At 41.6% G+C, this 16,700-nt stretch overlaps 2 protein-coding genes across 4 annotated transcripts; both read right to left on the bottom strand.

Moving 5' to 3' along the window:
• Positions 1 to 2,877: 2,877 nt before the first annotated feature.
• LOC139379328 (protein mono-ADP-ribosyltransferase PARP11-like) lies at positions 2,878 to 6,758 on the bottom strand. The gene is made up of 8 exons (XM_071122132.1): positions 6,644 to 6,758; positions 6,419 to 6,553; positions 6,169 to 6,289; positions 5,941 to 6,025; positions 5,678 to 5,741; positions 5,253 to 5,383; positions 3,815 to 3,966; positions 2,878 to 3,706 (listed from the first exon to the last, which is right to left on the bottom strand). Exons 2-8 carry the CDS (start codon positions 6,551 to 6,553, stop codon positions 3,408 to 3,410), a joined length of 987 nt encoding a protein of 328 aa, XP_070978233.1. The 5' UTR covers positions 6,644 to 6,758; the 3' UTR covers positions 2,878 to 3,407.
• A 1,619-nt stretch (positions 6,759 to 8,377) lies between these two features.
• Positions 8,378 to 15,605, bottom strand: LOC139378425 (protein mono-ADP-ribosyltransferase PARP11-like). 3 transcript variants are annotated; one of them, XR_011628292.1, is made up of 10 exons: positions 15,375 to 15,577; positions 15,119 to 15,240; positions 14,841 to 14,968; positions 14,549 to 14,669; positions 14,350 to 14,425; positions 13,907 to 13,979; positions 12,297 to 12,424; positions 11,832 to 11,983; positions 10,513 to 11,583; positions 8,378 to 9,204 (listed from the first exon to the last, which is right to left on the bottom strand). XR_011628292.1 is itself a non-coding variant. In XM_071120588.1 (9 exons), exons 3-9 carry the CDS (start codon positions 14,958 to 14,960, stop codon positions 11,267 to 11,269), a joined length of 987 nt encoding a protein of 328 aa, XP_070976689.1. In that variant the 5' UTR covers positions 14,961 to 14,968; positions 15,119 to 15,240; positions 15,375 to 15,600; the 3' UTR covers positions 8,378 to 11,266. The 3 variants fall into 3 exon arrangements, 2 of the variants coding, with proteins under 2 accessions (XP_070976689.1, XP_070976690.1); XM_071120588.1 differs by having other exon boundaries at positions 8,378 to 11,583; positions 15,375 to 15,600; XM_071120589.1 differs by lacking the exon at positions 15,119 to 15,240 and having other exon boundaries at positions 8,378 to 11,583; positions 15,375 to 15,605.
• Positions 15,606 to 16,700: the final 1,095 nt, after the last annotated feature.

The raw sequence follows: 16,700 nt of genomic DNA, 5'->3' as shown, positions 1-16,700 counted from the left end.
ATTAGGAGTGATACAGTTGGAATGAGAGACTGTCATTAGGAGTGATACAGTTGGACTGAGAGACTGCCATTAGAAGTGATACAGTTGGACTGAGAGACACTGACTGCCATTAGGAGTGATACAGTTGGACTGAGAGACTGCCATTAGGAGTGATACAGTTGGACTGAGAGTCTGCCATTAGGAGTGATACAGTTGGACTGAGAGACTGCCATTAGGAGTGATACAGTTGGACTGAGAGACACTGACTGCCATTAGGAGTGATACAGTTGGACTGAGAGTCTGCCATTAGGAGTGATACAGTTGGACTGAGAGACTGCCATTAGGAGTGATACAGTTGGACTGAGAGACACTGACTGCCATTAGGAGTGATACAGTTGGACTGAGAGTCTGCCATTAGGAGTGATACAGTTGGACTGAGAGACTGCCATTAGGAGTGATACAGTTGGACTGAGAGACTGCCATTAGGAGTGATACAGTTGGACTGAGAGTCTGCCATTAGGAGTGATACAGTTGGACTGAGAGACTGCCATTAGGAGTGATACAGTTGGACTGAGAGTCTGCCATTAGGAGTGATACAGTTGGACTGAGAGACACTGACTGTCATTAGGAGTGATACAGTTGGAATGAGAGACTGTCATTAGGAGTGATACAGTTGGACTGAGAGAATGCCATTAGGAGTGATACAGTTGGACTGAGAGACTGTCATTAGGAGTGATACAGTTGGACTGAGAGACTGCCATTAGGAGTGATACAGTTGGACTGATAGACTGCCATTAGGAGTGATACAGTTGGAATGAGAGACTGCCATTAGGAGAGATACAGTTGGACTGAGAGACTGCCATTAGGAGTGATACAGTTGGAATGAGAGACTGCCATTAGGAGTGATACAGTTGGAATGAGAGACTGTCATTAGGAGTGATACAGTTGGACTGAGAGACTGCCATTAGAAGTGATACAGTTGGACTGAGAGACACTGACTGCCATTAGGAGTGATACAGTTGGACTGAGAGACTGCCATTAGGAGTGATACAGTTGGACTGAGAGTCTGCCATTAGGAGTGATACAGTTGGACTGAGAGACTGCCATTAGGAGTGATACAGTTGGACTGAGAGACACTGACTGCCATTAGGAGTGATACAGTTGGACTGAGAGTCTGCCATTAGGAGTGATACAGTTGGACTGAGAGACTGCCATTAGGAGTGATACAGTTGGACTGAGAGACACTGACTGCCATTAGGAGTGATACAGTTGGACTGAGAGTCTGCCATTAGGAGTGATACAGTTGGACTGAGAGACTGCCATTAGGAGTGATACAGTTGGACTGAGAGACTGCCATTAGGAGTGATACAGTTGGACTGAGAGTCTGCCATTAGGAGTGATACAGTTGGACTGAGAGACTGCCATTAGGAGTGATACAGTTGGACTGAGAGTCTGCCATTAGGAGTGATACAGTTGGACTGAGAGACTGCCATTAGGAGTGATACAGTTGGACTGAGAGACACTGACTGTCATTAGGAGTGATACAGTTGGAATGAGAGACTGTCATTAGGAGTGATACAGTTGGACTGAGAGAATGCCATTAGGAGTGATACAGTTGGACTGAGAGACTGTCATTAGGAGTGATACAGTTGGACTGAGAGACTGCCATTAGGAGTGGTAGAGTCAGACTGAGAGAATGCCATTAGGAGTGATAGGGTAGGTACATGGAATAGGGGAACATTACATATTTATTATCTATTGTGTAACATCATACCTTTGAAGGAGCGAAGGATCTCCACTGAGGATTAGCATTGTGGCTTCGTCCAACTTGAACACTTTTCATCAACATTGACTGGGAAATATAAGGTAACGGAGCTATAGCCCTTCTTTTCCATGGGAAAAGGTTTAGCTAAAGTTCAAGACTGAAAGGCAATATGGGTAGAAAGTGGAGGAGACCAAGAAAAAACAAACAAGAGCTGAAAAAAAGTCACCAAAATGTCAGAGATACAGCTAGTAGCCCAAATATATATATCACACACACAAAATAGTGTCTTCAATGTGATAAACTATTCAGAGTAACATGAAAGTGTCTCCCGACCCCTGTAGAGAGAGGAAATAGAGTGGTCTAGTTCTCTCAGTGTGGCTCCATCTCAATGTGAATCTGTGTTTCCCAGGTTACGTGAGTTCAGCTTTGATGCACTCTCTTCCTCCTTTCCGTGTGGCTGATCTCACTATGTGAGAACGGGAGGAGCCATTTCCAGTCCAACAACAGCACTTCAAACACAGCAGCAAAAACGGTCTGGTAATGTAGAAATGAGGATCCTGTTCAAGGTGAATTTCATGCTGAATGCCATGTTGCATTGACACTGATAATAAGACTCTACAGATTAGGTTTACTCTGTGTCCGGGAAACCCTCAGTCCTGGACTGAAAAGCATCTTCAATGGAAACTCTCCATTTATTGAGGTTTTTAGTCCAGGACAAGGTTTATCTGGGTCTGGGAAACCTGCCCTGATTGTTTTAGGAACTGCAAACTCAAACCCTTTCAGAAGAGGTTGTATTTCAGATGTTTCTATACTTCCATGCTTGTTCCAATGAGAACCTAAACAGTTTAGGACAGAGGTATCCTAACATTTACTAAATTCATTTTTGTGTGATATTTGTTTATATGTAGCTTGTTGTGATGAAATGCAAGGCTTGATTTGGTTTAAACGGTGTGCATACTGTTTAAGTGAACATTTGGCCTGACAAGGAAATGGTTTTGAACTCAAATAAATGTTGTGGTTTAGTCACAGTGAAAACTTTGAATTATAATTTACAAAACACTGAAGTGATTTCAAGGACCAATTCAGAGCAAAATAACAAATAAAATAAAAATTCAATGGACATGTCCAATTAATTTGATTCATTTGAAGTTTTAATTCCATTCCAGTACAGCGGAGTGACTGCCCTGAGTTGACAGAAATCGAGCATTTTAGCATCTCATCTTCAAACATGGAAAGGGGCCAACAGGTGCGCATCAAGGTCAACAGCGACCTCTACTGCCAGTGCTCTGAAAATCTTTTTTTACTAGGCCACAACCTTTCCTACTGTAGGCTAACTAGTCTGGCTAACACCTAACTTTCAAAATCCTCCTGCTTCAGAGTCTGGAATGGCTCTTTCATGTTGTCGGCACAATGCGTCGATAACGAAGGGGGCAGTGTTGACTCGTTGGTTCTCCTCCTTGTCTTTCTCACTCAAACACCCACAGCCCCTGAGCGCCGCCCTATTCCGACACCACCGCAATAGCCTATTACACAATCCATCGTAATAGAAATGATTTCCATTGAGAATGGACCACTGTTTAAAATAACAGTATTCCAATGACAGGCTGACAGTTCATATTGCACATGGCAACTCAGTGTAGGTCACTTGGCCTCCATCTTTATTTCAATAGTACTGAATTAAGTACTCTGGATATATCTGATTGGGATCAAATATGACAAAAATTCTGGGATACATGACATTGTCCACACAACTGTCATGGAAGTTGATAGCACTTTTGTCATCAGGCTTGAGGTAATCTGTCTTTCCCAGTGTAGTTTTCCCAACTATCACCTTGCACAGAAACATTGTTTTGGTCTTTTGGCTACTGAAGCCTTGTGGTGCCTCACCAAACAGAGGTACTGGATCAGTGTTCCATGGACTGTACTTATCTGCATATGAGGCAAATCTTGCAAAGTAGGTTCCTACATAAAAGGAAGAAGAGGGGTAATAATGGGGTTACTGTACCAGAGAGATTATACCTGCTGTCATACATACTATATTAATGTATAGCCTGTTTCATCATCACTTACCCTTTCCAAGAATATGGCCGTTGATACCAGCTAACCTGTTGTCAAAATTGTATGTACAAATAGAGTGTACGTTGCTGACTTTTGTTCCATGAAACAGCTTCTCCTCCTTGACCTCTGTAACACCTTGAATCCTTCCCAACTGAATCTTTTTCCTTTAAAAAGACAATCACCATGGTTGTAAAAAAGGCCTTCCTGCTCCTCTCCTCTCCACATAACTCCCCTCACAGTCCCTTCAGTTTCCCTTCAGGCCCATTAGTTCGGCTGCTCAGCCTACCTAAATTATCGCTCACCCATCATAGAACTGACATTTTCAACCAATATGAGCGCTTGGAAATGAGCATCTGGACACTGCACCCGCCCACTCAGGTCAGAGTATTATCGTAGTCCGAAGGGAGAAGACGCATGTTTCTGACAACTTTTAGTTGTCGACAGTAACAGGAATGCCTGAATGCTGTGTGTGTATCGAAATGCAGGGGGTTTTACATGCTGTGTAATTTAAACATTTTTATTTAACCTTTTAACTAGGCAAGTCAGTTAAGAACAAATTCTTATTTACATTGACGGCCTACCCCGGCCAAACACTAACCCGGACACCGCTGGGCCAATTGTGCGCCGCCCTATGGAACTCCCAATCACGGCCAATTGTGATACAGCCTGGAATCGAACCAAGGTCTGTAGTGACCTCTAGCACTGAGATGCAGTGCCTTAGACCGCTGTGCCACTCGGGAGCCCCAAAAATAATGGTTAATTACCATTAATTACTTACTGTTACTTTGATAGCTTTCAGACATATGTTCTACTGTGTGGCTGTTACTATTCTGTAATGTTCAAGTTGCCAATACTGCTTTGCCTATTGTTTGTCATATGTAGTATTATTCCGTACAGACAAAAGTGTTATTGCATTGGTTGCACAAGTACTTTAATTGTTGTATTGGTAAACAGTCTTTTGCATGCACACGCTACCACAGCATTTTCCATAGTGGCTTCAACATCATGTTCTAACCGGACAGCACTATAGAGGACAGAACCAAACCAATCAGTTAGAAGTATATCGCGGGTGAGGGCATTCACAGCCGACCGCTCAGACAGGTGAGGGCATTCACAGCCGACCGCTCAGACAGGTGAGGGCATTCACAGCCGACCGCTCAGACAGGTGAGGGCATTCACAGCCGACTGCTCAGACGGGTGAGGGCATACCAGCCAACCGTTTTCACGTGGTCCTTCTAGCCGGATTTAGTGACCAACAGTTTTTTACATGGTCCGTCATTTCTCCGGATTTAGTGACCGATAGTTTTTACAATGGTGAATACAATACCAATAGTGATAGAATACCACACAATTACATAGGAAATGTATACTGTACTACATCCATCTATTTCTGGAGAAATTATAATAATATTATGATGCTGATGATGATGTAAATTAGAATTCCTCTTACCTACAGTAAAACTCCCAGAGGTCCAGGTTCTGTATTCTACAGATGGATTTGATGCGTCTGTCTAGTTCTCCATCCTTTAAGCAGCCTGCCACATAATCATATTCAGCTGTGTCTCTCTTCAGACAGAACACCTATGGGTTAATGATGGAAATGAAATCATACTCAGATTACAAACAAAATCAGGATAAATGATAAGTAAACAAGCATGTTATATTATTGCAGAATAATGGACTACGGTTTGAATATATACTAGATACTACTTGTAATGTCTGATGTGATTGAGTTAGCAACAACTTGCCCTTTAGATGATCTGATTTTGCCCTGGACATATATTGCTTTGTGTTCCCAAATAAATAAAAAAGAGATGACAGAAACTGAGATGTGGTACATTTGTTTTCATTTTCTAACTTTATTTTTATCTGCACCTGATAGGGGTATTTGGGGTCCACCGCTTCCCAGTGTGTGGGCACTGAACTAACACAAGAGCATCTAAACGAGAAACAGAATACACAACGTTATGTTAAAGAAACCAAGCCACCAGTGAGTTGGTTTCACTTTCATTTCTCAGTAAGTCAGAGTATGTGTTGCCTAAAGGTGGAGCAATACATTTCAGAGACATGTTTGATCTGGATCAATTCCATAACGTATTGAACCCCAGTGATCACAAGTGACAAATCTAAAGTCTCACCTTCCACTATTCCCAGTGTTGTGAGTGTTGTTGGATCGTTTGATTGGCGTCTGCTTCCTTGTTTTGATGTCAGTCAGAACCATCTCTGGAAATCAAATAGTCAGTGCTATCAGTTCACAACATAAATAGTCAGTGCTATCAGTTCACAACATAAAACTTTTGATGTGAAAATAAATACTGTATGATATTATTGTGGATGCGGGTTGATAGGAGGAATCAAGTAAATACCAGCGAAATCCAGCTTGTTGATGCCTCTGGATGTGGATATCTGTAACACTCCTTTTGGATTTCTTGTGTAATACCTTTCAATGTCCTGACTGGTCAGAGAGTTTCTTTCCATTTGATCATTCTGACAGAAAAATACAATTTATAAGACAAAGCAAAGTCTCAAACATGTAAGAGATGGACCACTGGGCACAGATGTCAATTCAACGTCGTAGTGGGAGATGAACTCTAGACTGACAAAAGAGACAGCTACCTCAAACATGTGCCACGTTCCCCTCGTGTCCAGGTAGAACCAATGCCATGGATTTGTTTTGTAATCTGTCATAACAGGCATGTCTGAGATGTCCATGTCCTCAACTTCCGAACTGCTTTCTGATTGAGCCCACATCTACATCAGGACAGCAAACCCACACATCTTATTTACTGAAACACCACTTCAATTTGGCTTGATAAAATACTAGGGAAAATGTTACTTTACCTTCTCCTGAGGTTTTGTTTTGTAGTAAAGGTGAATGGTACTGTAGCTATCCAAGATTCGCCTGCCACTCCTGACCTGGTTCAGCACTGCTTGAACATGCTGTAGTAAAACACCAGTCAAACCACACCCTCTTAAAGGAGGACGTCCTTGTCTGAAAGTCTGGTGTATGACGCTCACCTGTGGATTCAAATAAATCAGCTTTTTGGATGGAACGTCTGAGTCACCTATAGTTGACGTCAGACTTGTTTTGCATACACAGTTGAAGTCGAAGGTTTACATACACCTTAGCCAAATACATTTAAACTTAGTTTCGCAATTTCTGACATTTAAAAATCCCTGTTTTAGGTCAGTTAGGATCACCACTTTTATTTTAAGAATGTGAAATGTCAGAATAATAGAATGATTTATTTCAGCTTTTATTTCTTTCATCACATTCCCAGTGGGTCAGAAGTTTACATACACTCAATTAGTATTTGTTAGCATTGCCTTTAAATTGTTTAACTTGGGTCAAACGTTTTGGGTAGCCTTCCACAAGCTTCCCACAATAAACTGGGTGAATTTTGGCCCATTCTTCCTGACAGAGCTGGTGTAACGGAGTCAGGTTTGTAGGCCTCCTTGCTTGCACAAACTTTTTCAGTTCTGCCCACAAATTTTCTATAGGATTGAGGTCAGGGCTTTTTAATGGCTACTCCAATACTTGACTTTGTTGTCCTTAAGCCATTTTGACACAACTTTGGAAGTATGCTTGGGGTCAATGTCCATTTGGAAGACCCATTTGCGACCAAGCTTTAACTTCCTGACTGATATCTTGAGATGTTGCTTCAATATATGACGGCTGCGTGGTCCCATGGTGTTTATACTGGCGTACTATTGTTTGTACAGATGACCGTGGTACCTTCAGGCATTTGGAAATTACTCCCAAGGATGAACCAGACTTGTGGAGGTCTACAATTGTTTTTCTGAGGTCTTGGTTGATTTCTTTTGATTTTCCCATGATGTCAAGCAAAGAGGCAGTGAGTTTGAAGGTAGGACTTGAAATACATCCACATCCTCAAATTATGTCAATTACCCTATCAGAAGCTTCTAAAGCCATGACATAATTTTCTGGAATGTTCCAAGCTGTTTAAAGTCACTGTCAACTTAGTGTATGTAAACTTCTGACCCACTGGAATTGTGATACGTGAAATAATCTGTCTGTAAACAATTGTTGGAAAATTACTTGTGTCATGCACAAAGCAGATGTCCTAACCGACTTACCAAAACTATAGTTTGTTAACAAGAAATGTGTGGTGTGGTTGATAAACAAGTTTTAATGACTCCAACCTAAGTGTATGTAAACTTCCGACTTCAACTGTATGCCACACAAAACGTAGGTCCTTTCTTCATCTTGTTGTCACTGGTCCATGATGTTCCAGTCAAGACTGGAGGAACTCACTCATTCTGCTGGTTACCATTTTTTTAAATGTGTGCATTTCCTTTTCTTGAAATCTCCTGACAATGTGTATAATCCTCACTAAGAAAAGACAATTGTTCAAATACGATTGAACAGAAGTGTATGGTGTAATCTTGTGTTGTACTGCCGCCATGTGGCCAATTAGATGCACTCAGCATTTAATTTCCCTCCATTGTTTCCCTATCGCTTAACCTTCAATGATCCTTGGTAGTATTTGCAGGAAATAGATAGATAAAATAATGCCCACCTTGCATTCAACATGACTCGCTCCGGTAAACATACACATATAACATTTTCGTTTATTTACAGTGTATTACAACAGTAGGCCTAAATCAAGCCCATATCAAGTTTATACATCAAAGCAGAGGACATGAAGTACTGACCGACATTTCATGACTTTAAATGAACACGAAAATACTGTCATTATGACATAGTTTGACACCCTCTCATTGAGAGGAAAGACCATTTTAATTCAGCTCAAGAAAATCTTCATGGGGGTATTTCCTTCTTGAACAATGTACAATGTGCAGAATGAGGGAGGTAGATTGTTTAAGGGGTAAGAGAGTGTTTATCATGCATATATCAACTACATACAGTACACATATACAGGTAGCCTACTGCATTGTCAGATCGTGGTACCAATAGCGGTGAAGGAGAAAGCAGTAGATTTTAAGACATATTGGCCTTTAAAAGCCATCTTGGCCGAAGGTCTTGGCCTCTGTTAACTCAGGCAATCAATCACTTGACTTGCACAAACGGTCCCCAAAGAGATTCATCCAGTTTCTTAGCTTAGCAACACTAGCTAGGCCTATATCCTAGCTTTCATTTAGAAAATGCATCTGCAACAGTACAGTACACAGAGACGAGCTGACTATAAGCCTCATGCATGATATGATGTGATAGTACAACTGCAGTGTTTGCATTGTCTGTTCAGTTAGAATTGGAGCAACTCTATGTGAAATCTATCTAGTTTTCCTAGAATTCCAATTTCTTTGGTAACTATATTTGTTATATATACAGTACCAGTCAAAAGTTTAGACACACCTACTCATTCAATGGTTTTTCTTTATTTTTACTATTTTCTACATTGTAGAATAATAGTGAAGACCTCAAAACTATGAAATAACACATATGGAATGATGCAGTAACCAAATAAGTGTTAAACAAATCAAAATATATTTTATAATTGAGATTGTTGCCTTGATGACAGCTTTGCACACTCTTGGCAATCTCAACCAGTTTCATGAGGTTGTCACCTGGAATGCATTTCAATGAACAGTTTCATTCCTTCTTAACTCGTTTGAGACAATCAGTTGTGTTGTGACAAGTCCATATTATGGCATAAACAGCTCAAATAAGCAAAGAGAAACGATAGTCCATCATTACTTTAAGACATGAAGAACTTTTAAAGTTTCTTCAAGTGCAGTCGCAAAAACCATCAAGCGCTATGAAGAAACTGGCTTTCATGAGGACCACCACAGGAATGGAAGACCCAGAGTTACCTCTGCTGCAGAGGATAAGTTCATTAGAGTTACCAGCCTCAGAAATTGCAGCCCAAATAAATGCCTCAGAGTTCAAGTAACAGACACATTTCAACATCAACTTTTCAGAGACTCAGATCTTCATGGTTGAATTTCTGCAAAAAAAAAACACTACTAAAGGACACCAATAAGAAGAAGAGACTTGCTTGGGCCAAAAAACACGAGCAATTCCACCGGTTTCCATTAGATCGGTGGAAATCTGTCCTTTGGTCTGATGAGTCCAAATTTTAGATTTTTGGTTACAACCGCTGTGTCTTTGTGAGACAGAGTAGGTGAACGGATGATCTCCGCATGTGTGGTTCCCACCGTGAAGCATGGAGGAGGAGGTGTGATGGTGTGGGGGTGCATTCCTGGTGACACTGTCTGTGATTTATTTAGAATTCAAGGCACACTTAACCAGCATGGCTACCACAGCATTCTGCAGCGATACGCCATCCCATCTGGTTTGAGCTTAGTGGGACAATAATTTGTTTTTTTAACAGGACAATGACTGTATAAGGGCTATTTGACCAAGAAGGAGAGTGATAGAGTGCTGCAGCAGATAACCTGGCCTCCACAATCACCCGACCTCAACCCAATGGAGATGGTTTAGGATGAGTTGGACCGCAGAGTAAAGGAAAATCAGCCAACAAGTGCTCAGCATATGTGGGAACTCCTTCAAGACGGTTGGAAAAGGATTCCTCATGAAGCTGGTTGAGAGAATGCCAAAAGTGTGCAAAGCTGTCATCAAGGCAAAGGGTGGCTACTTAGAAGAATCTAAAATCTAAAATATATTTTGATTTGTTTAAAACTTATTTGGTTACTACGTGATTCCATATGTGTTATTTCATAGTTTTGATGTCTTCACTATTATTCTACAATGTAGAAAATATTACAAGAGCAGATTACTGTACAGTTACAATGAATATATCCCTTATACACAGTACCAGTCAAACATTTGGATACACCTACTTATTCAATGTCTATCTATGAAATCAGGTCCTTGTATACAGGAGTAGGGCAAGTCAAACATGTGTTTACTTTATGTTGGCGACTTCACTTGTAATAGTGAGTTATTGCCTCCTGGTCACCAAAGTAGTTATTCAGTCTACATCCTCATTAGAAGTGTGTTGCACTTTGTAGCTTTGTTTGACTATGGTCATGTTGGAACCAAACAGTCAAAGGAAAATAAAAAAAGAATACCTGCCCACTGTTAGAACGCTCCCGAAACGTATTCGCAACGTTTCGACAACACAAGGTGATCCTGCCTTGAAACATTGCTAATCCATTTCGGGAACTCAAACAGTGTGCTGTTACTTTTCTGTTTTTCAAATACGCCACCTCTCGCCCTCTCCGACCCACAAGTCTCTAAACACAGTAAATAGACAAACCACTCTTTACGAACTCTACAGCTTTTATAGAAACATAGTCTTCTTGTATGGTCTTCCTTGTTCTGCCATAGTAATCCATTAAGGCACATCTTATGATCCAAGTCCCAGTCGGGCCTGGAATCAAACAGCGGGAAGTCATCATGGCCGTCCATTAAGTCCCTCCTCTCCCCTGATGTCTCTGAATCCCAATCCCGTCCTGGTAAAAAAAAATCCACCCCCTGTACATTGTGTGATAACGTCTCTGATCACCCCATAGGCGTCAGTAGAACTCAATCAGATACTCTGGGTAAATCTGGTTGCAGTCGAAGATGACGTAGATCTTTGGGTTGGCGAGGTCGTCCACACAGCTGTCAAAGAAGTTGCTGTAGCTCATGTCCTTGGATGGCGGTCGGCAGAACAGCGGATTGCCTAACGTGGACTCGCCGACCAGCACTCTGGCCAGGAACATGGTCTTATATGGAGGCTCGCTTGAAAATATCGGCGGGGCTAGTCCGTGCTTCTGCAAGGCAAAGTTGTGTTTCCCCGTCGTAAGGCAGAATTTGCTAGAATACTTGGCGTCTCGGGCGAAATAACTCCCTGAGAAATTATGGGAAGGACAGTATTAGAATGCTATGTTTGAACAGTTGAAACTACTGTTGCAAAATTCTGGGAACTTTGCCAAAATTCCCAGGTTTTCCAGAAATCAAAGTTGGAAGATTCTTGGAATCAGGCAGGAATAGACAGGAATAAGCAGGAAATCCAGGAATACTCTAACCGGGATTTTTGGAAAACCGTGAAATTGTGAGAAAGTTACGATTTCATGACACAACACAAGTGGAATCTACCTCTGCCATAGACGTCCCCATGGCTCCCAGTTAGCCGCCAGTCAAAGTTATATGTGCATATAGCCTGCACGTTGCTGTGGCCTGTGCCATGAAATAACATTTTCTCCTCAATGTCCACAACTCGCTTTATCTTGCGCAATTGTTGTTTTTTCCTTTAGTAATTGGAGTAAAAACACAAAAGCATTGATCAGTCTCAGCATTTAGGCTAAGCATGTTTTCCAACCAAAATATCTCTAAGAAGTTATCGAAAAAGGTCTACCTATCTAATTCAAACCATCATTCCAAACTGGGATTCTAGGTGCTATCATTAAAATAATTTAGATACTAAAATATACTAACATCATTATAATACTACACACACACACACACACACACACACACACACACACACACACACACACACACACACACACACACACACACACACACACACACACACACACACACACACACACACACCTCTACCTGCAAAAGAACTCCCAGAGATCCAGGTTCTGTATCCTCTGAATAGATTTGATAGGGTGACACATGGTCCTTTCATAGAGTCTGACCACTTCCTTGAATTCATAAGTATCTCTGGCCAATGAGACGAGCTGAAATAAAGATCATATTAATATTACTGGTATTCTAATTCCTAATTCTACAAGCTGAAAGAGAATAGTCAATCAGACATGGGTATACTGCAAATCAATGACACACAGAGTTTTAGTTAAAAAGAAACAAACTGGCTAAAAAGAGTCATGGAGTAGGTAGATACATTGATAACAGCTTTATTGAACCTTTAAGTAAAGTGTTATCTCAATATCAAATCACCTTTTCTGGGAAACAAATAAGTACCTTACTGTGGATTTTCTTTCTATTAATATGGTCAAAAATAAACAAAAATAGCTTCTAGGAATGTCTGGAAGTGGTCTGAGTACAGAGGGAAAACTGAAAACTAGCGGCTATTGGCAGAGAGATTTGGAACTCTCTTTCTTATTGGTCTATTAACATATTTTTCACCTGGTGACATCACCAGGAAGGCCAAAACTCCCTCCCACCAAAACAGGCAGAAATTTCAGGCGGTCTTTTCAAACGGTTCTTACACTAAAAGGGCATTATCGTAATTTTACAGTATTATTCCATCCCCATAGTGTTGAAATATATTCAAAATACAGGAAAACATGTTTTCGACTGCACTTGGCCTTTAAAAGGTAGTCAGCAATGCAGAAAGTAAATAGCAATTTCGGGCAGATTTCCACAACAACTAAGAGAATTGAAGTGCAAGGCGAAACCTCTCCACTGTTGTCCCACAGCGATCATGTTGTAGAAGATTGATGTGCCGCCCTGCACATGTGCAGATACACTGTGATACTCTGTCAGTGCATCATCTTGCACCGCGCTCATCTGCAACATCTGCAGTGCTACTCGTGGCAGGTAATCACTAGGTCTTGAGCAGATAACATGACTAGGTCTTGAGCAGGTAACATGACTAGGTCTTGAGCAGGTAATGACTAGGTCTTGAGCAGGTAACATGACTAGGTCTTGAGCAGATAACATGACTAGGTCTTGAGCAGATAACATGACTAGGTCTTGAGCAGATAACATGACTAGGTCTTGAGCAGGTAATGACTAGGTCTTGAGCAGGTAACATGACTAGGTCTTGAGCAGGTAACATGACTAGGTCTTGAGCAGGTAACATGACTAGGTCTTGAGCAGTTGTAACAGTATAACTTTAGACCGTCCCCTCACCCATACCCGGGCGCGAACCAGGGAACCTCTGCACACATCAACAACTGACACCTGACACCCATCGCTCCACAAAAGCCGCGGCCCTTGCAGAGCAAGGGGAACTACTACTACAAGGTCTCAGAGCAAGTGACGTCACCGATTGAAACGCTATTTAGCGCGTACCACCGCTAACTAAGCTAGCGTTTCACATCCGTTACACAGGTAACATGCTGGTTAGGAGTTACCTGTATTTCTACCCCTGCCCCATTCAGATAGTAACCTGAACCGGCAAAAGACGGGTAAAGCTCTCTGTCTGAAAAGGGTAGATACACAGCATATTGTCCACACACATCCTTTTCCCTTACCTGATAAGGCTCGTCTGTATTTATTCTCTCCCAGTGGCAGGGCACCGGCAGGGCCAGATTATCACAAATGAACCTGGGCGAGGGTGACAGATGCATATACACAATTCAGACATATACGGTACAGGTCAGGTCTGGGTCCAACTGCTGGGTGGTTATTATGTCAATGCCCTTAGTTACACATCCTTTATTTTCACCCAAAATGTAGCACAACATGCATAAGGTTTAACGATATAACAGGTGATGCTTCTAACCCCACAATAGACTAAAGTAAGCTCCGGGAAGTAAGCTCCAGGAAGTGAAACTGACCACAGAGCCAATGGAGGGCACTCAGAACTCTGTATTTCTTAGTTATATAGTTACAGGCCTGTGGGCTACCTGCATGTCTGAGTTATTTATACAGCTACATGCCTGTGGGTGACCCCATTGGTACAGCTCAGACTCACCTAAAGCCAGTGGCAGAGTGGAATGCCCGTTTGATTGGCCGTTGTTTCCCGGTTGTGACATTGATCTGCTTCATGACTGGTTGTGAAACAAAGACAAACAGGTAACAAAGATCAGCCAATTAGAGACAGACTCCAACATATCCAATGATTGTAAATGATACTGTATAGATGTGTGCCAGTACTGTAGTGTTCTTGGTACCTGAGAAGTCCAGTCTGTAGGTGTACTTGGCGGTGTAAAACTCCATGACACCGTGTTGATTCCTGCTGTAATTCTGTTCTATCTGCTCACTGGTCACAGAGCATGCAGCACTTGGATCAATCTGCCACAAGCAGAACAAATTGCAAATGAGACTGGGATGGGTAGAGTGAGTGATGGGATGGGTGGATGGATGCAATGGATGGAGGGATGGAATAATGAAGGAATGGATCGATAGATCAAGTAAGAGGATGGATTTATGAGGAATGCATAGGTGGAGTGATATGTCCTGTACCTCAAACATGTGCCACACTCCACATTCAGCTAGGTAATACCAGCACCAGACAGCCTCTGACGTGTCCATCTCCTCCACCATCTCTGAGGACTCCTCCTCAGGTGCCCTTATGGCAAACATGCCTGGACCTGGGAAGAGCAGTATACAATGTCATTGCATTGGCTTATAGTGGATAGTGGATGAGGAGTATGCTAGGTTTATCTTCAGCATGACATTTCTTATTTTTAAATATCTGTTCTCATATTTCTCGGTAATTTTCTTGCATCTATGAACAATACCTATAACTGCACCAATATGTTTCCAACAACAGCATTAGGTTCTTCCTGGTTGGCAGAAGAACAGTCTGCCGACATGTCATCAGCTTGTTGCAAATTCTCTGCACCCCGAAGTGGATGTGTGTCTACATGTCAAATAGACGAACACAATTCACTAAGCTGCTATCAAACACAGCAATATGTTTATCACTTCGGGTATATATATAGTCTATAGGAAATATAACTAGCTACTAGCATGAAATATAGCAGGCTATCTTACCGGTTTATCGAGCGATTAGCCAGCCTCAGTCCTAGCTACTGCGTTAAACATTTTCTAGAATTGGCAATCATATATTCCAGCTAACCCCATTTCGCCCAGTGCTGCAAAATCGTATTTAGCACCCAGCATCGAGAGATTTTTTGTAGAATTATGCGAATGCATTCGCGTTTCTCTTCCGATTGCTATGTTTACATTCGTTTCCTGGTAGCAAAAAAATACGTCACACACCACGTCATAATTCCAAGTCGCTCCCACTGAGGTATGATGCCGCGTCAGGAACAAACATGTTCCAAAACAATTTACCTCTAGGCGTAAATTGGTTCCTTGAATTGAAATGTATTTTATGTATTTGTTACAACAAGATTAAATCATATTTCGCTTTTTAGTTAATAACAAAAATAATGACATTTTCCTAGAATCATTAATGACATCTCCCCGAGTTCCTACTTCAGTGCATTCCAGACAACTGGGAACTCGAACAAAAATGAGCTCCTATTGTGAACAAAATCGTTTTGAAGGTCATATAACTCGTAATTTCATGGGGTGCGTTTGTAAATTTGCTCTGGTTATCTACTTCGATTTCAGAGCCTCCTCGTCTGTGTGTCAGAGCGCAGAATAACTGATGAATTGACTAACGCTCAACACCCTGTTGAATATGCCGTTTCAGTAAACCTTGGCAAAAAAAAAGCGTAGTTAAATTGTTGCCAGCAGCACAGTTACAGTCACCAACGCTCTGGATAACATGAAAACGGCCTAACCAGCTCGGCTAAAGAGCAAGAAAAATGGTCAGAGTGAGGTGTTCTCTCGTTTATGTCTGTAAGTAGCTAGCATGCTAGCTAACTTTAGCCAGTTAGCTTGGGTGCTTGACTGCCGTTGTGAGGTCAGAACGCTTGGATCAACCCTACTCCTCGGCCAGAGCGTCCAGTGTGCGCTCTGAACGCTCCGAGAGCAAACGCTCTGAATTTACGAATGGACAATCTGACAATGCTTGGAATTTAGAGCTCCCACTTTCTGACCCGATGATTTTACCTATTATTTTTCCGATTCCCATTCGTCTTGAAAGCACCATATACAGTATGAACAGTCGCTCCCTGCCAGGCAATTAAAAAAAAAACATTATGAAGAAAGTGCACAACAGGTGAATTAATGTATGGAATAAACAGATCTAAATTACTTATGTTCTGATGGTGCTATTTGAAGAGCAATTGTATTTACTTTAGGCCTATCACAAACAATCATCAGCCCTTATTATGACAAGAATTCCAGACATTCCAGCGAGTCTGACTGAGGGATTGAAATAAATTGTCTCTACCTTATTCTTTGTTA

This window comes from Oncorhynchus clarkii, chromosome 21 (assembly GCF_045791955.1).
Source record: "Oncorhynchus clarkii lewisi isolate Uvic-CL-2024 chromosome 21, UVic_Ocla_1.0, whole genome shotgun sequence".
NCBI lineage: Eukaryota > Metazoa > Chordata > Actinopteri > Salmoniformes > Salmonidae > Oncorhynchus > Oncorhynchus clarkii.
This window is presented reverse-complemented; position numbering and strand designations above follow the sequence as displayed.

Coding starts and splice junctions, on each gene's coding strand:
- LOC139379328 (XM_071122132.1), bottom strand. CDS start 6,553: ATGTGGGCTCAATCAGAAAGCAGTTCGGAAGTTGAGGACATGGACATC. Junction 6,290..6,418: donor GAACGTGGCACATGTTTGAG/GTAGCTGTCTCT, acceptor TTTTTCTGTCAG/AATGATCAAATGGAAAGAAA. Junction 5,742..5,940: donor AACACTGGGAATAGTGGAAG/GTGAGACTTTAG, acceptor TTTCTCGTTTAG/ATGCTCTTGTGTTAGTTCAG.
- LOC139378425 (XM_071120589.1), bottom strand. CDS start 14,960: ATGTTTGCCATAAGGGCACCTGAGGAGGAGTCCTCAGAGATGGTGGAG. Junction 14,426..14,548: donor CTACAGACTGGACTTCTCAG/GTACCAAGAACA, acceptor TTTCACAACCAG/TCATGAAGCAGATCAATGTC. Junction 11,584..11,831: donor TGGGGACGTCTATGGCAGAG/GTAGATTCCACT, acceptor ATAATTTCTCAG/GGAGTTATTTCGCCCGAGAC.